The sequence below is a fragment of the Physella acuta genome, unplaced genomic scaffold, assembly GCF_028476545.2.
Source record: "Physella acuta isolate Inbredline_101_S28 unplaced genomic scaffold, ASM2847654v3 ptg000246l, whole genome shotgun sequence".
In the NCBI taxonomy this organism is placed as follows: Eukaryota; Metazoa; Mollusca; class Gastropoda; family Physidae; genus Physella; species Physella acuta.
Window position 1 is genome coordinate 202,265 of NW_026731765.1, and position 27,778 is coordinate 230,042.

The following is a 27,778-nucleotide window of genomic DNA, read 5'->3' on the forward strand; positions in this document are numbered from 1 at the left end:
CATTAGGCAACACTATTTCCCCAACTTTTATTACCATAATAGTATTGTTTTATAATTTAAAAATATATTTTCATTTCAAACAAACTGTTAGGTATTCTTTTTGTTTACGACAAATTATATTTTAAAAACAAAACATTGACAAAGATTTTAGACCTGAGTCGTGTGTCAAGGACGTGGTGTCACATGGCAGCACCCACCCCTCTCCATGTCTGACCACAGCCGAATGCCTCCATCTAGGTGGCTCTCATTGGTCACAAACATGTGAACGTTGAAGTTTGTCTAGAAACTCTTGGGCCCTGGCGTGGGACCATTACTGGAAGGCCATACGTACAGTGATGCTGTGTTAGCATCAGTTGTTTAACTCAATCCGTCCCATGAGCCGCGAGATGTGGCTTGGGCCAGCTTCACCGTAGGCCCGCGAGCCGCAAGGTACGGCTTGACACGGCTTGTGTTCGTTTTTTCAACAAGTCATTTAACATGTAAAAAACCTACATTCTTTAACATAACTCACAATTATCTTTATTTACTACTATAGAAATTTCATTTCTGTTCATTTTGATGTATAATACATAAAACTGGTTAGAAAAACATAGGAGCTATAATTGTTTAAGTAGGCGAGGGCTGTGTAAAAAAATTGGGTCACGGAAAAAAATGAGGTCAGGTATAGAAAGAGTTAATTTTGGAGTTACCTCTCCTAGATGGGTTGCTGTTCCCAGCTATCGAGTCTCATCTGCCAGGGGGTTCAAACTCTGAACTGTCCAGTTTAGCAACCATGAGCTTTATCGACCAATACTAGATCTATACTCAGCTTATTAAACTGAATAAAATGTAAAGAACAAACGTATACTGAACCTAAAATACAGCTTGAGGAGCTTGACATTCCCCTGCAGTAACAACACAGAGCAGTGTTGGCAACCAAAGGGATCAAGTAAAGCAGCAATTCTGACATCACAAGGTCCTGTGAGTTCAAGCAAGGATGCGTTGACTTTGCCTATAAAGTTCAAACTTTTCACAAGGTTGATGTTGAAGAATCTTGGCCTGATGTTCATATCCACCATCTAACAATGGTAAAGTGGGTAGGTGGGTGTGTGTTGTTAGGCAGATTGAAACATACAACAAGCTAAAATACATGAAAATATAATTAATAGAAAAAAATGTGGCTATATTTATTACAGCCTATAAGAATGATCTAATACATTTTGTACAGTTTCTAAATCAATTCTACAAAGAATTTTGTTGCCACAATTTAGCATGTTGAAGTTTCAATAAAAACATGTACATTTTAAAACTATTTTGTCAATAAAAGATTTCAATGCAGAGTTAAAAGAGCTGCATAGAGTGAGAGTGGCAGAAAACAAGCTAAACCAAAATGTTCATTAAAATAATTCAATATTTGAGAATTTTGGACCGACCAAAAATTGTTTTATATGAGTATGCTTTTAGATTTTTAGTCTAAAAAATATGCTTTAAGATTTTTAGTCTAAATGAGTATGCTTTTAGACTTTTAGAGTCTAAATGAGTATGCTTTTAGATTTGTTAAAATGTGAGAAAATCTCTTACAGCAAGAAGTGATGCTTGCTCAGGGCTTATGCCACAGTAGCCACAGGGTCCATGTTCCCCTGGCTTTAGGCTGTGATTGTGTACAATACCAACAACATTCTCTGTTCACACACGGAAAAAGATTTGAAATAGTTTACACTTCAACATTTTCAGACAACTTTGATTCAAATTTAACTAATTGATTGTTGAATTAAACAGTGTAGAGACAATCAAATTATCCAGGTCAATGAGTTCTAATAAAATAATTAGCTGTAATGGTAAGTAGTTCTACACTACAAAATTCAGAATTAGTTATATAAGAAAGTATCATTTACTGTGCCTAGTTACAAAGTTCATTAATAGCTACTTCTAAATATGTAAATAAACAATCAATTATTATATTAATTATAAAAAATGTTTAAATTTATTTTTTGAGTGCATTTGGACATGCTGATGTATTTTAATTTACATTCAAAGATTACCTCTAGATATATTACATGTATATTAGATGTAAAAAAAAAGAGCTTTATGCCAAGGATTTATAAATTGCATAAAAGACAAATATTAGAATAGTATTTGGTAGGACGTACAAATGCTACTTTAATGATTGTTATGCGGCAGTAGTTTACCTTTTACAATATGGGATCCCTTTTTTAATTAAAAGCATCATCTAAATTTATATTTTTTTCTTGTAAGATGTTTTGTTGGCATCTCTGTCCTTTTTTTTTACATGTATCTTATTTTCTAATACATTAAACAATTCAAGCCTAAACTCTGTTAACAATTTTGTCATTTTAACTTGTGTCTTTTGTTACATCTTGTCATTTTGTGTGACTTCACATCACAACAAATTAGTTCATTATTCATCTTTAAGTAATAAAAATAAATAAAAAAGTTTATAAACCTGGAGGTGCTAAGATGCTTTCTGACACAGAGCGCAAGAGCTCCCATGTGTAACCAAATGTTTTGAAAACATATTCCACCACGTTTTTATACTTTTCCATGGTGCTGTAAATCAACCTTGCTGAGTCGTTCATATCTCCCGATGCCGTCATAAAACCACAAACATTTAAGACTTTGCTGTAATCTACACAAATAGAAAAAAATATTATCTTATATCATTTAACTAACTGAATTATCAAACAATAAAATCCTCAGCAAAAAATCTATAGAATATCTGATATAAATAATACATGTGTTTTATAATCAATTTAGAGATCAATGTAAATTAGGGGTCAGTGTGGTCAGGAAAGCTCATGGGTGCTGAATCGAAAAGTCCAGAATTCAAACCCCCAGGTATATGGGGCAGCAACCTATCAAAATCAAACAAATGCTGCCTTGTAGATTGTTCTTGGTTGGACAAAGGCTATGGAAGCAAATTCAGAAAGAAAAGCAGGCTGAAATTGGAGTTAACTGCTTATATGGCGCATAACAAGTTGTTGAGTAATACTTAAGTATGTTTGAGGAAATCCCTTTCAACAATAAGATTAAGAACAAAGAAGAAGAAAGCAAAATCATTGTAAATTTAATCTTAAAATCTAACCTGTTTGACCAACCATAACTGCCACAATACTGTCATAGATGACAACACCTGTCCTCCATATATGTATTAATGGATGCAGTGTTCTAAGGTGCATGAGAATAGTCTGGACTATGCTAGGTGTCACAACTTGATTCAGGACAAAACTGTACACTAGGTGGAGCTCTCCAGTTGCTTTTTTATCAAATTCTGTGAACATTTTCTGGAAAAAAATTGTTTAGAAGAAGAAATTTATTTTTCTGTTACCGTTAGACCAAAATTAAATTGGTTGAAAATATAAATATGAAAAACTAATTTAGTTGAAAAAAATAAAAAGTATAAATTCTTTTTTTTTTTTTTTATTTATAAAGCATTTTTAAAAAAACATTTTTATGGAACAAAAGGAGAACATTTTGTTAAATGGTTTATTTACACAATATAATAACTATTTATTAAATTTAATTAACTTTTTTTTAAAAAATGCTATTAAAATAAAAAAAAATTAAAATTAAAAAATGACATACAGTTGGCATCACAGATGTTTCTGGTAGATTTGCAAGGGAGGTAATACTTTTGGTGGTAATCAGCCATGGGTATGGGAATTCTCTCATCACCTCCTCAACCTTTTATGTGAGAGGTTGTTAATACATGTATTATTGAATTAGTTGTTTTCAAGAGATCTTGAATTTTTTACAAACAGAATAAATCAGATTTAAATTCAAACTTCTATAATGAAATTTAAATTAATTACAATGCTATTGTTTAAAAATAGATTCACTGGATGTATCGACAAAAGTTTCAACCTAACAAAAATACCTCACTCCACTGAATGTTTCTTTTTTTGGCTTCTTCCTGCAACATATCAACTGGCCAAACAGGTGTGTTATCAGCTATGGTATGATCTAATCCATTGTTTGTTTTGCCAGCAGGGCATGGAGACAGCAGTAGGTCTAAAATTTCACACAACCAAGCACTGTTAGCAATCATTGTTTCTCCATTTGTTTTAGTCCATGAGCTGAGTTTTCCCTAGAATTAAAATCCAAAAAGTTCTTATTGTATTAAAACTTTTGGATATGCATTGTAGAACTAAGACATACAAAAGTAAAATGTGTTGGATTTTCTTTTATTAAAATAGAATTTATATCAATTTTAAAATTTTCTAAAAATTTCTGTGATATTTTATTACATGTTTCCATTCAGAATAAATTATTTATAAATATGTCTAAAAGAAACTAAAAATGCACAAGACATAAAACTTAATTTACTAAAAATTAATACAAAGAGATTTAAATTCTTACAATGCTTGTTAAGAACTGCACAGCACCAAATGAGCGAAGTCTTTTTACAAAATTTGTGGTTAATTTTATAACATTTGCAGCCTGATAAAGGGAATGAACTCCTGTTTTTAATTCCTTGGGGCAGTTTAAGTGAAAGTCTTGAGCCCATTTGTAAATTTCTAAGCTGTAATTTATCTCCTTGTTTTCAGGCAGTTCCTCTGCTAGGTTAAATATTGCTTTGATTATCTCCCCCTGCTAGTAAACAAATTTGAAAAATGTAAACAATGAAGAAAAATATATTCATTACTGTTATCAATAATACATCACTCTCACTTATCTTTCAATACTTAACCTAAGCAACATCTCACTATCAGGTTAGTTAGACCCATTATATTAAAAATAAAAATTTTCATAGATTAAATTTTTGTGACAATAATTTTTTAATATATTGGTGAAGATAAGAACGTTTTTCAAAGTTTTTTTTTTTTTAAAAAGATTTTCATAAAATGGAATGGCCCTGGTTTCTTTTTTCTACTTAGATTTTCTTTTTTAAAGTTTTTTCAATTTTAAAAAAAAAAATACGATTTAAGATGCTTATATAAAAAGCATTAAGACAATATTATAAATGGAATTAGACAACAGTTTTAGACCATACTTTTCCCTTCTGATCCACATTTATTTCAAGGCAGCTGATGACTGTTTTGTTTATATTATCTTGGAGCCTCCTGGCAGAAGAATACTCAAGTTGTTTTGCTACTGGCATCTGCTCCAAATTCCTTAGCGAAAAATGAATGAAATAAGTGTTTAACTAGCAAAATTAAAAAATCCCATCCCTCGATCACTGCTTTTATTCAAATAAAGCTTAGCCTTTAACTGTCTGTAATCATTTATAAAAATGCTTTTCAGACATCTAATGATAATATTTTCAACAAATTACAAGAAGGCCCTGAGTATATAAGAAAAATTTATAATAAAAACTCACCCAAAAGAATAATTTGCATCTTTTATAAGATCAGCTATTTTCTTGAGGTATTTTTTTACCTCTTCTTTCATAAGATCAGTTGAAACAGCACTGACAGTATTGGTATTACAACCAACCAGTAAAAAATTTATATTGGAGTGCTGGAATTGTTCAAAGAAATACAATTTAAAAAACTGTTGAAAATTTGTAATAAGAAACTACTTTTCTTTAAATGAAAACATTTTTAACTTCTTATGTGCATATAAAAAAGAGAGTACAAACACAAAAAAACATAACTAAATTCTACCATAGTTGCTATTTTTTAAAATTTAAATGACCTGAGTTAAAAATTACAATAAATCTATATAAAAAGTGGTAAGGCAATATTGTTTATAAGAATAAAATGATTAAATGTTATAGTTAAACAGTTCCTGAGAAAACACACCTGTCCCAAAATTTGTAGTATTGTTGCAGAGATGGCAGAAACTTCCTCAGTGACTTTTGTTTTGTCCTTTAGCACAAATGGCAGAATGACAACACAACCATCTGTGATCATAAAACTTGACAAGGTCTGGAGAAAAAAGTGTTTAAAATTAATACATTTTTATATGCAATTTAGGTTTGATAAAACTAATTAGAATATTTTTCAAATGCTTAGCAAAACTAAACAGATATTTTTGGCATGTGTACTTTCTTTTAACGAAATATAACAAACATTTTTTGTATATTAATCAAAATTATGTAAAAATAAAACTTGTAGTTTTAACACCTGCAACATACCTGATCTACCTCTAAAACAGTGGCACTGGATTCACCATCTTTAAGATCGGGTAAAATCCTAGCCATCACAGACGACCCAGACTCTCCCAGCAACATAGCAGAAAAATTTACATTTGCCATGTTTTGTTTGACAAAGCAAGCTTTAAACAAGTGACTTGTTTCTGGTTTTAATATTTCTGCAACACAATGAACAAAATATTTATTGACAAATATGTATTTCTGAAAATAAAAAATTGGGTGTCATGCGTGTTTTCAATCAGTTTAAACTAGAAACTGGAACAGATAAAAACAAAATTATTATTATCAGAGCTTCTTTCAGGCATCTCTTCTACAGCACACTGGAACAAAATAGAATTTTTTTTAGAAAATATATACTTTTAACAGTGTCACCGCCCCGGAAATTTTAGTCTGCCCATTCCAGAGAAAAAATTCTAAATGTAACACTGATTATAATAGAGTTTAAAAGACAAATATATTTACCCTCTTCTTTTAGATCTGCTGGAGCTATAGGGAAAAGGATAGAACAGCCAACCATTTTAATGCTCTCTGCACTAATCCAGCGCTTAGGTAGGAGAGTCACTCCAGTGCCTGTCAGGTCTATTGAAGTTAATTTGGTGCACTTTTCACTAAGGGCTAACAAACCAGCATTAGTGACTTTCTTGCAGCCTGAAATGCTGAGCTGAAAAAATATGTTTAACATTTAATTAAAAAAAAGGTAGTTCATGAAAGAACTTGAACATAGAATATATAGATCTGTAGAAGGGGTAACGTGGAATGGTTTGAGATTAGCCACATTGGTTTTAGTTTATTTTCTGTAGTGTGATAAATTATAAATATTAGATTCTAGGTTGGGGGAAATAAAATTAAGGTTAAATCATTGTGTCACAAGCTAAATGTAGAATACTTAATTTTCATTAATATGATGTCAGTGATGCATCACAAATAAAATGTTAAGAATCCAATTGTATGAAAATCACATACCCAAGTCAAATCAGGGAAAGTTTCTGCCATCCAGGCTATTCCAGCATCTGTTATATTATAACAGCCATCCAAAATAATCTGTTTGACTGCCTTCAGTCTCGCCTCTTCTGTATTTCTTAAATTGCTCATAATTGCAAAGGTTATATCTGTTAATTGGGCAATGCCTGAGAAGTTTAAGGTCACTTCTGCTCTTGCAGGAATTTGAAGCAAAATAAACTATAAAAATATGTAAAAGGTTATAACGAGTAACCAAATTTGATTTTTAATATTCTTGTTATAATCTGAAAGCTATTTTGTAAAATCTGTTTAATCTTTAGAATACAATGGATATAATTAAATTTGATTTATAATTTATGAGTTTTTAATTTAAATAATAATCCTACAATAAAGAAGAGTAATTAAAACAACAAAACTGATCAAGCCAATCTGTCATTATTTTAGTTTAAAGCATGAAAGGTTGAAAACTTTATATTTATTGTAGAATAGCTTTGATTAAAATAAATGCCATAACAGATAGGCTCTGTGCAAAAAACAAACCTTAATTTTATGTATGGGATAGCTATTCCCATCCCAGAAGTTGAAACAAAGAACATTTTGATTTAATGTCACTGGTTTGATATCAACTTTTACATCCTCATCTTCAGCAAAAAGATCATCATCAAAGAGCCCTTTTGTTTCAATTCTACGAAGTTTTGACTTATTAAAGTTTGCAATTTCATTTAATAAAGATCCTCTGTTCAAATATTAAAAAAAAAGAATAAATTTTTAAATTGTATAGAATAATTCAGTTAATTATTTATGTTGTGCACTTTAATTAATCATTTGTGTAACATAGATAGCTTGTCGTGGCAATTCTTTTTAAAGTAAGCTCAAAAAAATTTCAAACACACCAAAACAAAATATTAAAGCAATTTTTCAAATTTTTTTTTTGTTTGAAATCCCTATTACAGCATAATTGTTTTAAGCAAAACTAGTTAAAATAAAAATATTTCAAATAGTTAATTACTTTTTGTTATAAATCTTTTCTAAACTTATATCACTTGATCACTAACCTATCCTCTGAATTTTCAGCCTCTGTTTCTTGTTTCTCGTACTCACTGATAACATCTTCAGTTGATTGCTGGGCCAATTCAAATTGACTCATCATCATACTAGGCCCATTTTTTGATATTTTTTTTGCACCCCTACATAGATTATTTTTAAAAAATTGTATTAGAATTCTAAAGAATAACATGAGTACAGATTTATCCGACCACCTAAATGAAAATACATTTTTATCAATGCTGGAAACACTGTGCATTAGGATGACATCACACTACCGGGGAGGATGTTTATACTGTTGTGATGACAAAGTGTGTGTGGGGGGGGGGGGGGGGGATTAAGACAGCATTTATTTTTAAATGAAAATACAGTTTTGGTTATCCAAGTGTAGGGAAACTGATATGGTGATTGGAGAAGGAAATGCAGTCAATTATGGGCGACATCATACTCAAAGTTTTTAGAATATTAAAAAGTATTTCAATAAATTTTCAAGTTGAATTTAGATATTTCAAGGATTTCACAATCACAGCTAACCAAGAACTGGTGATTGGTGTTTAGAGATTATGGAGGTAAGTGTTGCAAGAGTGTCCCAGAAGGCTGAACAGAAGAAAAATTATTTATAGGCTGCCTTATCATTGGTATATACTTTATATGTTTGTGGAAACTCTGCTACAATCAAATTAAAAAAATTTAAATGTTAAGAAAAGGAACGATGGAGCAGAAATATATTTTTTAAGCAAAAAATTTCTTTCCAGCTGATATATTTTAAACAAAACCAGATAATTTACATCTCTGCATGAATTCTTTACATTTATTATTCATTTAATTGATTGATCACAGCAGCTAAATAAGCAATAAATTCCCGTTTTGTCTGATTTCATCTGGCCCCACCACAGCTTATTTTTTTGCTGGTCTCATTAAGCTAACTCTAACCTTAAAATTTATCCTAGATTCTATATAGTAATACCAATGTGAAAAAAAAATTTGATAAGATAATGTAATGCGCTAGTGGGTATCATTACAGCATCATGAAACCAAATATAACAAAAAAGTTCTATTCCCAACTACAAAACATTTCAGGAGTAATTTGCTTTTAAAAATATTTTCATATACAAACTTACCCTTTACCTTGTGGTACAGGTTTAGGCATAGGTTTTGGATTGATGTTGATATTAGTTTTTGGTGAAGCCTCAGGTGGAGTTTCCTGAATTTTAAGTAAAAAGGAATACATTTTAGGCCTACACACTTGCTATAAAATATAACATAAATTTACCTACATTTGCTATAAACTGTTGAAATGAATATATCAACTTCAAATGTTTTCAATTTATTTTATAGCATGCATAAACATAAATATATTTAAAGACATTTATATACATGAGAGACTTTTTCTAGAGGAAAAATAAAATTTACGTATGGAAGCAAAGAAATGAATAAATTTTGCCACACGCAGGAATTACTTCTCTTGAAATCAAAGATGGCTGTCCAATGTGTAGACATAATAGATGCCGTTTGAAAAGTTTAATGCATTATAATGCATTATTTCCTTTGGGGTCATCCATTTATGACGTCCACAATTATTTTGGATTTTGGACCCCCCCCCCCGTGTCCACAAAAATCCACTTTTTTCCTTATAAAAGTCCATATGCGTCCACAAGTCAGTTTTTTCGGCCCCCCCCCCCCCCCCCCGCGTGTGGACGTCATATATGGATGACCCCTTTCGGGTAAAGCTTTAATGGTACATTTATTTGTTTATTTCTATTAAGTTCCAACTATATTATCATTATCCAATTGGATACTTTTGACAGATTTTCCAATTAAGAATATAAAAAAATTAATTATATTTGCTCACTCTTTTGATCAAAAGAATATTTTGTTAATATTTTGTTGGGTAAAGAAATAATAAATATTGATTACTTAAAAACAATTTTTAAAAATGCATAAAAAAAAAAACAACAACATCAAATGATTGGTTCTTCAATTAATTTGAAGGAAACACTGAATAGGATATAATTTAATTGATTAAATATTTTTTTCATATTATGTTTAATAATAGTAATACAAGAAGCTTAAATGTGTGTAATTGATGAGTGACATTGTGGCTAAGTTGATACTAGTATGCTGTCTAACCAATTAGATAGCGCATGGAATCCATGCAGTCAAAGAAATTTTATTTTATTTTCCCACATAGCTGATTGGCAGTTGGAAAATCAATTGTAATCAGATATGACAGAAAAATTTTCCAATTCAATAATGTGAAGGAATTAATTTATTCATTAAGGGAGTGAACAAACAAGGGAATATTATTTGTGGGTCATAAAAAGGAAAAAAAAAACACAATTATAGATGAACAACCAGGTTTTTAACTGAATTATTTAAGCCAGTCAATCAGTTTGGGTATTTAATATAGTGTTTTATTAAAAGAAAATGTACACATTTTTAATTTTATTTTCAATAGTGGTAAGTAAATGTTATTTTTGATGTGTGAAACATAATTCTAAGCCAACCTCATCCAGAACAAATGTAGACAAAAACTGACTTTTTTTGGGACTCCCAGCTCCCTCATTAATGTCAGAAAAATATGACAGTGGGATGGGCATAAGTTCAGGGCTGAGATGAATGAATGATTTAGAGCAGGGGTCTCCAAACTTTTTAGTCCGAGGGCCGCATTAACTATCAAATTTCAGTTCGGGGGCCAGTTTATTCCATGCATGTCATTGATTTTTCTGTTCAAAGTTCCTGAGCCATCAGCAACAAACGTTTTTTCCGTGGACAAAAAAATCTCCGCGGGCCGGATGAGAGGACTTCGCGGGCCGCATCCGGCCCGCGGGCCGTAGTTTGGAGACCCCTGATTTAGAGAGAAGAGGTTTAATAGGGGTAGGGTGGGTGTTGTCATCATTGGTTTGTGTTGAGGGTCATCTAGAAATAACTATTTTTATTATCATGCTTATTGCTCACCGCTGAGTAATCCATTTTTAAAATACCTAAATTCTGAATGCAGAAAACCTAAAACATTAATACATATTCACATTCAAATTATAAAATTAAAAACATTTTTTAAGCAAAGGAAAATAAAAACCTGCTCTGGAGTAGGAGAACCAGTTGGTTTACTTTCCATTTTCTGCTGCATAGATTTAAACAATGGGGGTGTTGGACCTTTGCCCTTGCTTTGAATTTCCTTTCTATTAAAAAATAAATAAAACATGAACATACATAATATATCAAAAGCAGTAAAGATGAAAGATGTATTCATATATATATATATATATATATATATATATATATATATATATATATATATATATATATATTGGACAACCAATTTAATTCTACTGTTTGTGTATTAATTTGTTACCAGCAGTATCTTTTAAAAGACTCTTGATAATTCAGCAGCAGAGTATAAAATATAATAATTAACGATTGTCTAATAATGCACTAACATATGACTAAAATATCTCCACAATTGCTTTGATTAGATGTGACTTACTTGAACTTATCAGGATCAAAAGCTTTCTTTTTTGGTGGCATGGCTGAGGATTTAAAATATTTATTTAAGATGGATTTGTATTTTATTATTTTTAAGTCTATGCCTCTATAGCCTACTTCTTAACAAATATTAGTTAAGTTGGATGCCTAACCAGTCACCCCAGTTGTATGACTTTATCTCACCAGCCTAATCTAATTTCAACATCGCCAATGTCCTCCCTAATTACTAATACTTAACATGTCAGACCCAATTAGTTAGCTCATTGTTCGATACCCTATCATGGTCACCTTAGTTCAAATATGGGGCTTAATTATTATACAATATATATATATATATATATATATATATATATATATATATATATATATATATATATATATATATTGTATAATACATATATATATATATAGGCCTAGTCCTAGTAACAATAAATATAAATCTAAACTAGACTTGAAAACAATAATTTAAAATTAGTCTAGCGAAATTACAATTTACTTGAAAAAAAGTGATTGTAATCTAGGCCAATAGAATAGATTTGAGAAAATGAGAAAAGATTATGAGTTAATTTAATAATTTAATTTAATTAGTAATAATTTAATAATTGGTAACTTAATTTAATTCATTTTTGTCCTGTTCGTGCCCAAGACACATGGGGCAGATGAAGTAATATTATATATAAAGTATAAAGGGATAGTTTGGTCAGTACTATGCCCCGCCACATTTGTTTTCCCTAAGTTGAGTTATGTACACATCAGAGCTAGGTGGACTCAGGAACATTCTACAGACTTGAACCCAGTTTCGAAGTAGAGACTTTGGCGTTAACAGTCTAGTTCTCTACTGCTAGGCCATGCTGTTCCATTACTTAATTTAAATAGGCCTAAATAATAAAAACAATTTAATTTTAATTTAGCCAATTAGTAATTGATTAGAATAATTAGTATTAATTATTAATTACATTTAGGTCTAGCTGGTTAGGCATTTATGATTTTTTAAATTTCATTTTAAATTAGAATTTAAATTTAATTAATAATTATTTTATTAATTAGGCCTAATTATTAATAATTTAAAAAAATATTATTAATTTATTAGGCCTAATTTACTAGATCTAATATTTAGTAATATTACTAGGCATTAGGTCCTAAACCTTAAAATAATTAATAAATACTTAAATACTACTACAAAATGCTTGAAAATACAAAATACAAATTGAAATGTTAATAAAAAAATATTAAAATAAGCAGATTCTAGTTTGTTTACTTGATTCTTGACGCTTGTATTAAATTAGATTTTTTTAATTAGAAGTCTACTTGTCTAGAATCTCAATTTCAGTTCGTACACAAAATTTAGTAATTTAAGAACGGTTGGGTTGAATTCTTTTCTTTAGTTTATTACATTTATTAACCTACTGTTAATATTTGTTTACCGCCGTTGTTGGGGAAAACGGAAATTGTCTACTCGACTGTCTCCGTAAACACCCGGTAGAGAGCCAGAAACTTACCAGCGAGAAGAAATGCATTTAAATTAACTTTAGGGTAGGCCTATTTAGTTTAGTTTTTAAAATTAACATTTTCCAGACTTTTTAAAAAGTCAGCCCGAAAACTAGATCTAGTGGATTTCCAGACTTGTAAAAGTCTAACTTTTCTAGACATTTTCCAGACTTAGCACGAACGCTTACCGCGCCTTATGTAATGAGTAATTTTGACTTTCTCGTATACAGAGTCTAGAAAAAGTATTGTAATCGTGTACAAAAATTACATGAAGTTTTTACAGTTTTCACCGTTTTACACCTCAGTCATTTTTCGGAGTATAGAGCTCTTATTTTAATCGGGCAAAAATTATAAATACAGATATTATGCGTAATCGAGTCGGAAAATCTGAACTTTGCAATTCTGTCCGTATCTGTGTATACTCAAGTATACTGTATTTAAGTGTATGTGTGTCTGTAAACACGGTAACTTGAGTACCGTTACAGCTAGGGTGATGAAATTTCATTTAAATCTGTATGTATTACATCAAATTTGTAGTTCTGTATCAACTTTTCAGCGATTTCCGATAACCGGAAGTGAAACTTTTTCTACTTTTAATTTTTCAAAAGCCCATAACTTGAGTAATGTTTCAGATAGATAGACGAAATTTCCCAAATAAGTACAATATCTAATTCTCTGCCTTCTCTCAAATTTTCAGTAATTTCAGTTGACCGGAAGTAGTAATTTACGCTATTTCCGATTTCTCAAAAAAAAAAAAAACGCATATGAATTTATACCCAGGCTCTACCTTTACTTTGTATGATCTGCAAATGCGACAGTGTTTCTTTCAAATTTTTTCCTCCTGGGAGAGGGGGGGGGGTGGGTACTTGAAATTTTCAAGAGTGGGGTTGGACTAAATTTTCTGGGAGGGGGCGGACACAGGAAATAGTATATAATTATATTTGTTGAATGGGATGGTAGACGTGCTTTGGGGTGTTTGTCATGATTTAGTATCAATGGGCAGTAACTAAGGGTAGAACAAGCTTAAATCCGATTAAAATGCCGATTCTGGATAAAAATCTGTTTTCAATGTCATTTTTCGTTTCCGGTTCAATTTGAAGTTAAGTGAGTGCAGGGGCGTAGCGAGGGGGGGGGGGCGGCGGGGGGTGACACCATTTAGGGGGGTGACACCAAGGCAAAAAATAGCAAAATATATAGAGAAAAACTTGGGGGGGGGGGGTGGAAATCGAAAACTTGAAAGGGGGGTGCAAATCGAAAACTTGAGGGGGGGGGGTGCAAATCGAAAACTTTAAAGTTTGTCCCCGGGAAGGGTCGCTACACCTCTGGGGGGGGGGGGGGTGACACCATTGTGCTTTGGGGTGTTTGTCATGATTTAGTATCAATGGGCAGTAACTAAGGGTAGAACAAGCTTAAATCCGATTCTGGATAAAAATCTGTTTTCAATGTCATTTTTCATTTCCGGTTCAATTTGAAGTTAAGTGAGTGCAGGGGCGTTGCGAGGGGGGGGGGCGGGGGGTGACACCATTTAGGGGGGTGACACCAAGGCAAAAAATAGCAAAATATATAGAGAAAAACTTGGGGGGGGGGGTGGAAATCGAAAACTTGAAAGGGGGGTGCAAATCGAAAACTTGAGGGGGGGGGTGCAAATCGAAAACTTTAAAGTTTGTCCCCGGGAAGAGTCGCTACACCTCTGGGGGGGGGGGGGGGGTGACACCATTAAGTGCCGCACCAGGTGACACCCGACCTTGCTACGCCACTGAGTGAGTGATTTTGGTTTAGAGAAAAGAGACAACACTATCAACCTAGCGCCATTGTATCCATCCTCAATGGGCCATTTATCTCGTTTTATATAATTAGGAGCATAAAGGAAAAAAAAACAACTCATTTTTCATATGACATTCACATTTTAATATATAAACAATAGTTATAAAATAAAAACACAACATATTAATATACCAACCCACTGTATAATAAAAGTGATCTGTATTGTAAGGTAAACAATATAAGCATCTTAAAATGATCAATGCATTAAAACCACACCTAAATATTAAACACTATAATACTTTATCGGGTGTACAAAAATATAAATACTAAAAATATATTAAGTGCCTAACAAGTGATGAAAGTAATTCTACTGTGAACCTGTACAGGTTGTTTAGAGAACTGCCATTTATAACAAGATGATTGTTATAAGTGTTAACAACACATCCTAGGCATTATAAATTTTAATTTGACAAGCGAAGATTGGATAATATCTAATGATTAATATAGGTGAGCTCAAATTTAGACTAATATATTTCAATGCCCTCATTTTTTCTTACAAATATTAAATCACTGTTTTGTTTTTTATATGAAAATGTTAATGACAATTTGCTGTGATTTTAATATAAATATATGAAATGTAAACAAATATGCTAATACAGAATTTAAATATTCATGTCAAAAATAAATTGAGCAAACATTTTGTGAGCAATAAAAATGTAAGTTGGTAAGGCAATAAACCAGCTATTTTAAAAAAGAATACTTTTTGCATATAGGTAAGCATCACAGTTAAGGAAAGGCAGTAAGCACAATAATATCACAGTATAATACAGGTAAATAATCTGAGATACAAAAATACTAAGAAAAAATGTAAGGTCATAATTTTGCAATAAAGTAAATATCACAGATTACATTTAAATAAAATAAATTATATCACTGGTGTCAGGGAAAATATTTGAGATGCATAAAATTAACAGGAAAACAACATAGTTGCAGCAGAAAATAAACAACTGTGAATAACATTTTTAAAAAACTCATTATTACCATTTAACAGATTATGTTAAGTAGAATATCACTTGTCTAGGGCAAATTATTTGAGATGTGCATAAACTAACAAGAAAACAAGATAATGGTCAATAAAATCAATAAACAAGTGAAAATAACATTAAAAACTCATTAAGTATTACCCTTTCACTAAAGTAGTTCACATGCTCATTGGGCCTCAGCATATGAAGGGATAGTATGGTCAGCATAACATCCAACCACACTTACTTTCCCCAACTTGACAGGTGGTTGCCCATCCGGGCTGTGTGGACTTATTGACTCAAGCCAATGAACAAAACTCAAGACGTTTAGTTTATAACTGTACGCTTCAAACAGCTGTCCCAATCATAATATAAAATTTGTATAAAAAGGCAATGTAAATTTCTGCCACAGATTTTAAAAAGAACTATCCAGGAAGAATTATATTTTGTATTTAAAACATTTAAATAACATCTATAAACAAAGTTATTCATGCTTCAAAAAAATAAAGTGTAGATATTGCGGTAGTTCCACACATAAACAACAATATTCATAGCAACAATTAACATGAATTGAGATCAAATCCTCGGGCGTGATTCAGTGGTCCAAAATTACTGGATTAAAATGAACAACATAGCTGTTCTTACTTGATTCAGTGTTCCACAAAACTGTGCACTAAATTAACTGTGATTCAATCAACTGACTTGATTCAGTGGTCTAGAAAATATTTGGCCTAAATAAAAAACTCATTACATGAGTAGGCATGCCTGGCTTGTTGTTTTTTTACTGCTGGTTCCTCTCCTGTTTAACTTGGGTCTTCGAGGCAGCATTTGAGCACCAGCTTGTTGTTCTAGCTTCACAGGAATTTGTGGGCTTGTGGCTGGTACATCTGACACATCTATAAATAATTGTTTAAATAATTTTAAGCACAAGATGAATTAAATAATAAAACACTGTGATTTGTTTCCTGAAAAATTGTTAACATTGCATAAAAGCATACTTTTTAAAATTCTAAGTCATTGCAGAGACAAAATATGTAGTCATACATTCTTATTTATCAACTTAAGTTGCATCGATTTCTATTTTTAAGCATTGGTTGCCTGATAATCAATAAAATAATATTATAGGCCTAAATAAATGTCTCTTTAGTCTGACTTAAGATAGAGTGTCTTGGAAATTAGTGTGTAAGGTCTGGTCAGCAAGTTGAGCTAGATGTTGCCCCCCCCTCTCCACACAGTTGATGAATCAACTACATACAATTATCATTTGCAATGTTGATTCATACTTTTAAAAAAGACCATTAATAATAACAATGACAAAAAGCTCAACAATTAAACTGTACTCCAGGGGTTCTAAAGTTATTCTAGCTTTTTAATAAAAGAATATTAACAACATATATTGGGTACTGTCAACTCTCTGCCTAAGAGAACTGCTATGATGAAAAGCTTTATCAAAGATTCAAATTTTCTAAAATATTTAAACATTATAGCAAATTTAATATCCCACCTTTAGGTTTTTCATGCACTTGTGAATCTTCAGACAAACTTGAATCAATTGCAGTGGGTGGACGAGTATTTCCAGAGTCTGGAAAATACCAAATGAGAGAAAATGAAAACAAAAATTTTCATCTAGAAAATGTATATGATAAATTTACAGAGGTATAAATCTAAAGAATAATCGTTCGTATATAATAGAATCAAACGTCTTTGTTTAACTTAACCTGACTTTAAAACTACAAAGTAATATTTATATTACAATAAACAAGTTTATCATTACTAAATAATAATTAATCTTAATTGGTTTGAAAATTGCTGACTCCCAATAAAATTGAAACTAAATTTAAAATGTGTCCATGTAATATGGTGTAATGTAATGTTTGCATCATACCTGCTATGTCTTCCTTGCAATTCATAGCTTGCTCCCGCTGTGTTTTATATTTTTTCTCTGTCTGTGTGAAAGAGGATTTCTCATGTTTGTCACACAACCAAAGAATTTTTCCATTGGGCATCTGACATCTGTTTGAATTGAGAAATTACAAATGTTTTTATAATACAGAGCAGGCTAAATGTACAAGTATTATCACCAGAAAGTCACTCAATTGAATGTTAATCTCTAATCTTTCCAGACAGAAGAGCTGAGGACATCTTTGGGTGACTTAACCTTATATAAAATTATAATTTTTCAAATAATTGTTATTGTAGAGAAATTGTTTTATGTTAAATAAATTTAAAATGCAAAATTTTCTCAACAATAATAGCTGTGCTTTATCCTTTGCTCAAGTTATTCTATTCTATGTCTTACTGTTAAGTAAGACAAGCACCCTTCTGAACCTGACAATGGAGTTCACCTGTTTCTGTGACCTCTGCATATAAAGGGATACAGTGGGTAGCACTATGCCCAGATGCCTTTACCTTCCGTTATGTTAGTCTTGTACCCATCAGAGCTAGGTGGGCTCAAGGATGTTCAATTAACATTCGTACTCAAGGCTTTCGGGATAGCAGTCATAATCTATACCATCTGTCTATGTTATCACATTGTGTTATTGTGCTTTGATCACAGCATTTAAAAATGAGAAAAAGGTTCTAACACCAAGGGAGAAAACTCAATTATTTACCTCTTCAAGCCACCACAAGTTCTCTCAGAATCTTCCTCCAGCACTGTCTGCAGTACAACAGCATACTCGTTTTGGAAGTCTGAACTGGTTTTTGAACACAACTGGGCAGAAATAAACAAACAAGTTAATAAAAAGTCTAGTGACAATTTAAGCGCAATTTCCTTAATTAATTTTTTGTGACCGAACGAAAGGATATTTTTGAAAACTTTCTTCGGCAATATTGTTCTAAATTATGGCAGGATTGGTAAATGTTTCAAGTCGCTAAGTGTTCTGGTTGCAGAGATTTGGGTCAAAAACTGCATTTTTTCGAGGTTTTTTGGCTTTTCCGGGAAATTCAGGAAGGAATTCCGGGAATTTTTTTGGCCCACAATCATCCTCGGAACTTACTTAACATATTTGCTTTGGAACTAGTCCTCGATATTGCTTCATTGAGGAGGAGATACGACTTAAAGCTGCGGACACACATTAATCCATCCATCCATCCAGAAATAACGAATTAATAATCGCAATTGTCAGCATGGAAATAGCGCTAAAAAATCATCAACAATATTTTTATCTTATAAAATAATTTTTTTAAATATCTTAGATCAACATTAATACAAAAATGTGGATGTTGTGAAGCTCAGCCTTCATCTTTTTCTGTTTGTGCCCAAAACACATGGGGCAGATAAGGTAGAGTTTATCTGTTTCAATGACCTTAAGCATACATGGGGTAAGTATTTTCAGCACTATGCCCAACTATCTTAGTTTCCCTAACACGAGTCAGGTATCCATTTGAGCTGGGTGGACACAGCGACATACTCTAGACTCAAGCCTTGGTTCCAAACTCAAGACTTTTGGGTTAGCAGTTGTGAGCTCTACCATCCAACCAACAAACCCAGCTAAAGTCGGTACCCACATAAGTTAAAGTTTAGCCTTGGCCCATAAATTCTATTAATATGAGTGCATAGAAGGCGTCTAAAATAAATTTCAGATTTTGTTGTTTTAAAATTATCTTGACTTCCATGTATTTTATGTGTTTTCTGAGTTGATTAAAATATTTTTAAAAAGTTTAATGAAATTAATTCCTTACATCTTGAAGTTTACGACTTAACCTTTCTCCTTCTGGTGTTGTCAGTATCGGCATATTAATCTTGGAGTGCTTGAGAAGAGCCAGCACACGGGCCACATAGGGTGCTATTCTTTTTAAATAGTCATCCAGCTCAGCTCCCTCTAGTGGTGGGAAGTTTATCTCCTCCTGCATCTCGTGCCAGCCCATCTCATGCTCACACAAAACCTTCAAACATAACTTATCACTTTTCTCCCCTGTCTTATCTGGGTGTCTCAGTTCAGAGTGATGCCCCTTTCCAATTTTTTTAACATCATCCTTGACCTTAAGGTCAATAAGTATCAGCCTAGGATAGACCTCCATGTCCATCGTGCTGGCATACAACGCAATATGCCGCAGCAGTTTTCGCTGTGAAAGTTCCAAAGCTTCCTAAACAGATATAAAAAATAAAACAATATTTTTGTAAAAAGATTCTAGTTTGATCAAATAATTTTAGATCATGTTCCTTAATTGCAAATTTAGGAGAGTTCATAATATAAATTGTCAGTGACTTATGAATGGATTATGGCATATATTCAGACAACATAATCAGTTTCTTTATTTTCAATAGCGCAAGTCTAGCACCCATTGGAGTTGGGTGGGTTTAATGTTGGGATGTCTAACATACTAGAGCAAGAAACCCAGCTCAAGACTTTTGGGTTCACCATTGCTGGCTTAACTAAACATTTGTTTATCTCACCCTTTTCCATTCAAATGGACAATCAAACATATTGAAACAGTGTAGTATAAGGATGTTGCTAGACATACATTTAAAATTTTCACTTTGAGAATGATGTCTTCAGAAAAAAGACCAAGTCTCATGGTCTTTTATTAATAACGCTTAATTAGTTTGATCTTTACATCAGATTGTAACAAAAATGTAGTTTTCAATGGTTGAAGTTTTCATAAACACTGAGGAAGTTTAAAATTCCAAGCAACAGTCTAATAGCAGATATAAAAAGTAAAGTTTCCTTTTTGAAGCTGTTGGTCCATGGTGCAAGTGAAGTAGAGTTCAACTGTTTCTGTGACCTCTGCATATGAAGGGATAGTGTGGTTAGCACTATGCACAGCCACCTTTACTTTCCCTAATGTAAGTTAGGTACCCATCAGAGCTGGGTTGACTCAGTGATGTTCAACTGACACAAAACTGTGATTCGAACTCAAGACTATTGGGTTAGCAGTCTAGCACTCTACAGCTAGGCCACACGGCCCCAAAATAGTATGTATACTGATAAAGTGCATTTTAAAACTAGATAGTTTAAAAAAAAATTTTTATTTTACCTGAAAAGCCACAGAATGCTGAACAGTTTCAGAAGTCGATGCAGCCTGTGATTCCTTAGGCAGGAATTTCTCAACCTCCACTAACAGTTCCAAAAGAGCAGCTTCATTTTCGTACTGGAGGTTAATCTTGGGACAGTTCTGGCTGTGGCCAACTGTGAGTAGACCAATCTATAGGAGAAGTGACAAACATTTTTACTTGGATGAAAAACTTTAACCCTTTCCCCGGCAACATATTTGGTACCCTGTCCCCGGCAACTGGGTGGATCACACCCAAAGACTTTCTTATAGTAAATTCTTTTCTTTGTTCATTGTGGGGTGGGTAACAATACTGACACAGTTGAGGTATTCAGGGCACAGAGGCCATGGGGAACACAAGACATGTTGTCAACGGGAGAGCTGTAATATGATACTAGTGGTTGATGGGATTCTCAAGCAAGAGTTAACCTGTGGGTGGACACATGTAGTGATTTATACTCTTTGCTGGAGCTCTGACTTGCAGTTACAGGCAGAACTGTAGTTTAGAGTTACAATAGGTTAATGAAATGCAGGGGTAAGATTGCCTGTGGGAGGGCTTATATAGTGATTTGTACTCTTGTAGGGAGCTCTGGAATGTAGATAGAGACATTCGAGCCTTTTAGAGTAACTTGAAATTAACCTCATTAGGAGTACGAATGAGGACAAAAAGGCAAAACAACTTTGTAATGCTGCTTGAAAGTTGATACTGGGCAATGAATTGATCAAACTGGGAGTGGGGTGGGTGTTCTACAGGTTGTGACCCTGAGAGTAAGGTTTATAAATAGTCATAAACGTTATTGAGAACACAACAGAAACAAGTCTTGAACGCTTTTGTCTAAATTCAAGTGCTAATGATAAAGGAATATATTTGCCAGTTTAAGTATAGCAGGTGAAAATGAGCAAGTTTTGAGCCTGAACTATTTGTATCAGAGGTAGAAGATGAAGAATGGCAGCCATCAGTATCAGTTAGAAGATGAAGAATGGCAGCCATCAGTATCAGAGGTAGAAGATGAAGAATGTTAGCCATCAGTATCAAGCAGCTCTGATGACGAGGTCTACCCAATATACTGCATTTCAACTATCAAAAATGTGTCAACAGTTGGCACTCATAATGAAATGAAACGGCTGGTGCAAAGTGAAGAAAAAGAAATATTTTCAGGAAAGACAAAGTAACAGTACACTAGACCACTGCCTGAAGTGCTAATCCCAGGAAATTTATAAACAGCCTGACCCAAAATATTTCTTCTGTTCATGAATACAAAAAATAATACAACCAATATTTGACTGCATTAGCAGGGATGGAGAGAAAGCAAGAGGAGACACTGGCACTCTGCAGAATAACAATTTAGTTGTATGTCAATTCAGTTCTGCTTATGGAAGTTTTTGAAGGCAGAATTTTCTATGAAAAAATTCAGCAACCTTCTGGGTCATATTCACTTCACAACAATAACACTAACAGTCCATCAGGCTCATGGTATATTTGCTTCCATTATGGTAGATATTCCATTCAAATTTAGAAAGGTGTTATGTTTCTGGAGAGATCATTACTAATTAGCAACTGGTTGATTTTAGAGGGGGGAGTAGATTTATCCAATACATACAACGCAATTCCGATAAGTATGGAATTATAATATTTTGGGCATGTGACTCAATTAACACCACTAAAAGGGTGCCCACATTTTATTTAAAAAAAAAACGAAAGTTCCCTGCCAGCAAAAGGAAATGTCCAGTTATTTTAATTTTAACTAACAACTGTGCTTTCTGAGGTGCAAATTTTTAAAACGTGTTAATGTTCTATTATTTTATTACTAAAGTTGATTACTTCAATCTGGTTTGATATTTTTGTTACTCAAATACCTTCAGATTGTTAATTTATAGTTAAACTTTGAAAATGTATCACAATGACTTAACCCACAATGAGTAAAAACAAATTGTTAGAAGCCAGTTTTTAAGTTATAAATATTTTTTCCATTCAAAATTGTGTACGGGTGTGTAGCACCCAGTTGCCAGGGACCGTATAAAAAAATTTCAAACCCTCATAAAAAAATTTTTTATGCATATTTTTAAAATGTACAACCTCCAATGTGTTCATCCTAACCACCTTATAGATGGGAATGAGGCCCAGAAAAATTTATAAAACGAGACTCGAGATATGAGCAAAAATATAGCGACTTCGGGTCGATTACACCCAGTCGCCGGGGAAAGGGTTAAAAGATGAGGAACTTCTATGAAAACAAATTTAAGAAAATTTTCTTCTTTTATTTAATTATCTTGCCTTTTTACTAACTTCCGAGAGAAATATTACATTACCTCGCTTCTCACCCATGAAAATCCAGTGCCAACAACAGCCAGAATTGTGGGTATTTTAAGAGTTGTCAATGCAAATCGAAATTCCATTTTACAATTTTTTGAGTTTGCATACTGAAGAATACAAAACATTTATGAAATATACTTCCAGTGTTTCACTGACTCTTAACTAAAGCTGGTGTGTGTGTGTGTGTGTGTGTATAAAAAAAGGTGGTGGTGGGAATATACTAAACATGCCTGAAGCCTATCTAACTTTTTTGGTATTTTAATAATTACTTTTAGAAAATTAGCATTCCAAAAAAAAATGTATGGATATTATTTTTATACTGAAAAATGTTTATAATAAACAAACAAATACTTGGATAATATAGTTTTTTTTTCTGAAAAATATTTACAATACTTTGATCATGAATAAAAAAAATATTTTAAAAAAAAGCTAATGAAAACAAAAAAATTATAATAACCTCATCTGAAACAAAAGCGACCATAACTTTGGCCTTCCTTAGTCCATCTGCTATGTCTTCAAAAAATCCTTCCTGAAAAAATTTACCTTAATTTAATTTTTGTAAAAAATTAAAGAAACTTCTAAAAATAAGTTGTACACTACTAAAACTAAGTAAAGCTATGTCTTCGAAAACTCCTTTCTAAAAAATATTTCATTTTAGTGAAAAATTACATTGAAGTTCCAAAATTAACTGTTATTTACTAAAACTAAGCCAAACTAACCTGCCCCATTTGCTCTATATCCAGCCAACATTTAATTCCCTTTGACTCCAGGAACTCTTTAATTTTTCTTGGATCTCCCCAGCCCAGAGCACCTTCTTTAGTTGCAGATCCCAGATCTACAGCCATCTTTGAGTTGGCCCAGCAGTAACTTATAAAGCAGTCAGGGTAACTGTCCTAAATCATGAGTAAAATAAAAAAAAATTAAATTTTTTATAGAAAACAAATTATACACTATATCTACTTTACAGGACTTTTATTTTTTGGTTTTCAGTTATTCTGTAATGTCCGTAGATAATGGAACTATCTCCAAGCATGTTCTCAAGTTCCGAGATTTAATTACTAAATAACTAGCAGTTAACTGTGCAGATTATAATGAATGGGGGAAAAATTATCATAACATGATAAATGTTACACTTGTGCAAGGCACTGAAGTATCAAAGCGTAAGTTGAAAAATGGAATTGAAATAACATCTAAACACTTGCTTTTTTCTTTTGCTTTCTGGACATGATGGCATCAAACAGCTCCTGAATTTTACTGTTGTATCTGTCTTTCTGGGTCATCTTTACAAAAATCTAAAGAGGTGAGAAATTTTAAAATTTACTGTACAAAAATTATTTATTTTTAGATTAAATTAAAAATTAAATTTCATTATTCTTCTCAAGTTGTTTACTATAAGGGTCGGTTTGATCAGGCAGTTAAAGCACATAGTGCCTAAACCCAAAAATCCCAAGTTTTAACCAGTGGGCAGATGAGGCTTGATAGATGAGGACAGCAATTATCTAGGAAAGACAAAAATAAAACAACTGCTGCCTTGTAGTTTGTTCTTGGATAGACAAATACTATGGAAGGGAATCAAGAAAAATAAGTAAGGCTGAAATAGGAGACAAAAGGGCACACAGAACATAGAATATACTTAATTGTTATTGAGGAAATCAATAATTGAAGTTTTTTTTTAAATCTATTAAAAAGTAGAACCTAAACAGTAATAAAAATAATTACCTCGTCAGCTAAAACTAAATTAATATCCGTATCCTGCCAAGTAAGTTTTGCTCCAATGGCTACGAGAATCAAATTTGTGTGTAATGTTTGCTTCATGTAAATAATAAGGTCCCGACATTTTGGTATTGCAACAAATTCATCTGAAATACCAACAATGACAATCTGCAGAAATAAAAACAACTGTTAGAAAGACAAAAAAAACTTCACTGAAGTGATGAGTATCTAATCCAATTCATCAATGAGAAATAAAAACATTAAGTTGTCATTTTTAAATTAAACTTCAAATATAAAATAAATTACATTTATTTATAGTCTCCTTGTAATTATTTTTTCTACCAATTAAACTACAGTTTAAATATAATTGATGATCTAAAATTAAACTAGATATGACAACTCTGTTAAGAAAACAACAAAAAAGATTAAATAAAAAACTAAAAGATTTTAAAAAAGTATTCCTACCTGAGCAGATTTAATTGCCAATGTTAGATCCTCAATGTTGGCAGACTCTGGGTCATCACAATAGGACCTGATCAAGAGAAAAAAAAAAAAAAAATTAAAAAGTGGTGAACTTTCAAAACTAAATACACATGCAGATTTGTAATGATTTTTATCATGAAAAAATAAACAATATTTTATAATAAATAATTAATGATGCATTCAAATATAAAGTTAATATTCACATCTATAATTCTATTTAAATGTCCTACTGAGTGAATCAATATTTTAAATCCCATTATGACATCTTTGTCTCTCTATGTTGGACAAAAAATTGATAAACTATTTCAATTTTTTATAAAAATATTTTTTGTATAAATAAATACTTTGTAAAAATAAGTAAGTCTATGTGTTTATGGGAGGGAGTAATCGAATGGTAGCACATACAACTACTAATCTGAAAGTTTTAAGTTCAGGGTTCTAGTCGGTCGAACGCCCTGAGTCTATCCAGCTCTGATAGGTACTTGACTCATATTAGGGAAAGTAAAGGTGGCTGGGCATAGTGCTGACACAATATTCCTTCATATGCAGAGGTCACAAAAACTCTACTTCACTTGCCCCATGGACTTTCAGATTCAAAAGGGAACTTTACTTTTACTTAATGTTGCACTGACATTTAAGCAATTAAATGTAAAATAAAGTTTTAAAAACCTAACTGCTGATAAGCTCAGTACACAGGAACTCACACATTGAATCCTTCAGACCTCAAGTCATCTAAAATGGTGTTTGGATCAACAACATTCTGCACTGAGCCAGCGGCAGGGATGTTACGACTTGTGAAAACAAAGAACACTCTTACAGCTACATTTTCTTCCAAGTCCTGCAGCTCTCTGACACTTCTACTCAGGTGCTCGTCAAAGTTAGATGAAGCATCTGGTGGCAGGAATGCTGCAAAAATTTTAAATAACATTTTTAAAAGGCTCTGTATTTCAGATTCTTGGTACCTTTTATGCTGTAAACATTTAACTTTTTAAATAAATTTAAAATCAGTTTAAATAAATTTAAAATCTGTTTACAGAAACACATAGGTTATTTATTTCAGATTCAGTAAATTGTTCACAAAATTGTTAAATGATCCTATTTGGAATGGCTAAGAATTAAAGTTTCGATTAAGATGCAAATTCTCTAATAAGGATAAAGAAAGAGTTTAGGTATTTTTTGGAGTGACACTATAGTATATTATTAATGAGACATGATCAAGTAGATTTGTTATAGAAAGATTTATAAGAGAAACATTAAAGTGCTTTAAGTATAATGAATTCTTTAGAAAGGTAAAATAATATTTAAATACAGCTACTTAAAATTGAAAATATGAAACTATTGCAATTTTTTTTAGCTTGAAGTAGTAACATCAAATTACAAAGTGATAAACTACCAGCCTTAAACAAATACCTTGTATCTCATTAATTGAGATAATGTGAAAATTTTTAACACACTGCAGAAATGGGGCCTTTAACTCAAAAGCTCTTTTGATTTTGGAGGCAGCAAACATACATGGATCAAGAGTTAACTGAAAAATTGAATGATACAAATGAAACAAATAACAGACTCAAAAAGTAGTGTAATAGATCTCGTATTTGGGAAATAAAATAGTAAATATAAAGCTATTAAAGATGAAGATATTAAATGCTAACAGTAAAATAACATAAAACTTTGTATGATAAAGATATTTAAAAAAGGTATAGGTAAGAACAGAAATTAAAAGATCTGATGACTGAGAAAAAAAGAGTTTACAGTGTTTGAAAATAATTTTGTTGTTTTAGTAGCACAAAGGTCTAAACTTATAAATAAAACTAGTCTTTTTTAAAAAGTGCTTCTAAATTTTTTACAATTTGAGTGTTTTTTTTATGACAAATTCCAAACCTCAAAAACACATTCAGCACAAGGTATAGAATAGTCATAGGACACACCACTGTAGGAGTCAGCAATCAGACACTCAAAGACTTCATGCACCAAAAATATAGTGTTCTCTGGCTTGTAACCACGGGCTGTAACCACAACCTCTGTGTTACTGGTGACAAAAAGGTTTAAATTATTGTTACAGTAACAATCTTAGTGTTAAAACCTCAGAGTTACTGGTGACAAAAAAGTTTAATTTACTTTTACAGTAACTACAACCTAAGTATTACAAAAAGGTTTAAATTATTGTTGCAGTAACAATCTTAGTGTTAAAACCTCAGAGTTACTGGTGACAAAAAAGTTTGTTATTTTTGCAGAACCTAATTTCAAGTTTCATTAACAATATTTTATCAAAATTCTCTTAAGGCAACCGTATGAAATTTTCAGCTTTTAAAATTTTTTTTACTTAACTCTTTGAGTCATAAATATATGCTAAATATTATAGCATTAGGTTTAGAAATAAACATTTGGTTATTTTGGTTTTCATCACTCGCCCAC

At 32.0% G+C, this 27,778-nt stretch overlaps 2 protein-coding genes across 2 annotated transcripts in view; both read right to left on the reverse strand.

Moving 5' to 3' along the window:
- The window catches only part of LOC131938498 (uncharacterized), a 39,978-nt gene extending 26,965 nt beyond the window's left edge, over window positions 1-13,013 (reverse strand). Inside the window, exons 1-19 of the mRNA XM_059296553.1 lie at window positions 12,843-13,013; window positions 11,586-11,628; window positions 11,178-11,280; window positions 9,220-9,302; window positions 8,110-8,241; window positions 7,595-7,790; window positions 7,058-7,273; window positions 6,557-6,755; window positions 6,077-6,252; window positions 5,742-5,867; window positions 5,318-5,457; window positions 4,991-5,111; window positions 4,357-4,590; window positions 3,875-4,084; window positions 3,583-3,681; window positions 3,083-3,281; window positions 2,444-2,626; window positions 1,561-1,661; window positions 853-1,058 (exon numbers count right to left, since the gene is read on the reverse strand). Coding sequence (XP_059152536.1) covers window positions 853-1,058; window positions 1,561-1,661; window positions 2,444-2,626; window positions 3,083-3,281; window positions 3,583-3,681; window positions 3,875-4,084; window positions 4,357-4,590; window positions 4,991-5,111; window positions 5,318-5,457; window positions 5,742-5,867; window positions 6,077-6,252; window positions 6,557-6,755; window positions 7,058-7,273; window positions 7,595-7,790; window positions 8,110-8,241; window positions 9,220-9,302; window positions 11,178-11,280; window positions 11,586-11,626 — 2,765 coding nt within the window. The 5' untranslated portion in view covers window positions 11,627-11,628; window positions 12,843-13,013. The remainder of the gene's footprint in view (window positions 1-852; window positions 1,059-1,560; window positions 1,662-2,443; window positions 2,627-3,082; window positions 3,282-3,582; window positions 3,682-3,874; window positions 4,085-4,356; window positions 4,591-4,990; window positions 5,112-5,317; window positions 5,458-5,741; window positions 5,868-6,076; window positions 6,253-6,556; window positions 6,756-7,057; window positions 7,274-7,594; window positions 7,791-8,109; window positions 8,242-9,219; window positions 9,303-11,177; window positions 11,281-11,585; window positions 11,629-12,842) is intronic.
- Window positions 13,014-16,605: 3,592 nt separating this feature from the next.
- LOC131938499 (uncharacterized) overlaps window positions 16,606-27,778 on the reverse strand; it is a 36,591-nt gene continuing 25,418 nt past the window's right edge. The window contains exons 46-60 of the mRNA XM_059296554.1: window positions 27,245-27,392; window positions 26,774-26,891; window positions 26,068-26,269; window positions 25,346-25,412; window positions 24,887-25,048; window positions 24,370-24,459; window positions 23,887-24,060; window positions 23,625-23,696; window positions 23,164-23,274; window positions 20,839-21,006; window positions 19,543-19,947; window positions 18,471-18,571; window positions 17,744-17,871; window positions 17,363-17,440; window positions 16,606-16,754 (exon numbers count right to left, since the gene is read on the reverse strand). Of these exons, the coding sequence (XP_059152537.1) occupies window positions 16,606-16,754; window positions 17,363-17,440; window positions 17,744-17,871; window positions 18,471-18,571; window positions 19,543-19,947; window positions 20,839-21,006; window positions 23,164-23,274; window positions 23,625-23,696; window positions 23,887-24,060; window positions 24,370-24,459; window positions 24,887-25,048; window positions 25,346-25,412; window positions 26,068-26,269; window positions 26,774-26,891; window positions 27,245-27,392 (2,173 nt within the window). The remainder of the gene's footprint in view (window positions 16,755-17,362; window positions 17,441-17,743; window positions 17,872-18,470; window positions 18,572-19,542; window positions 19,948-20,838; window positions 21,007-23,163; window positions 23,275-23,624; window positions 23,697-23,886; window positions 24,061-24,369; window positions 24,460-24,886; window positions 25,049-25,345; window positions 25,413-26,067; window positions 26,270-26,773; window positions 26,892-27,244; window positions 27,393-27,778) is intronic.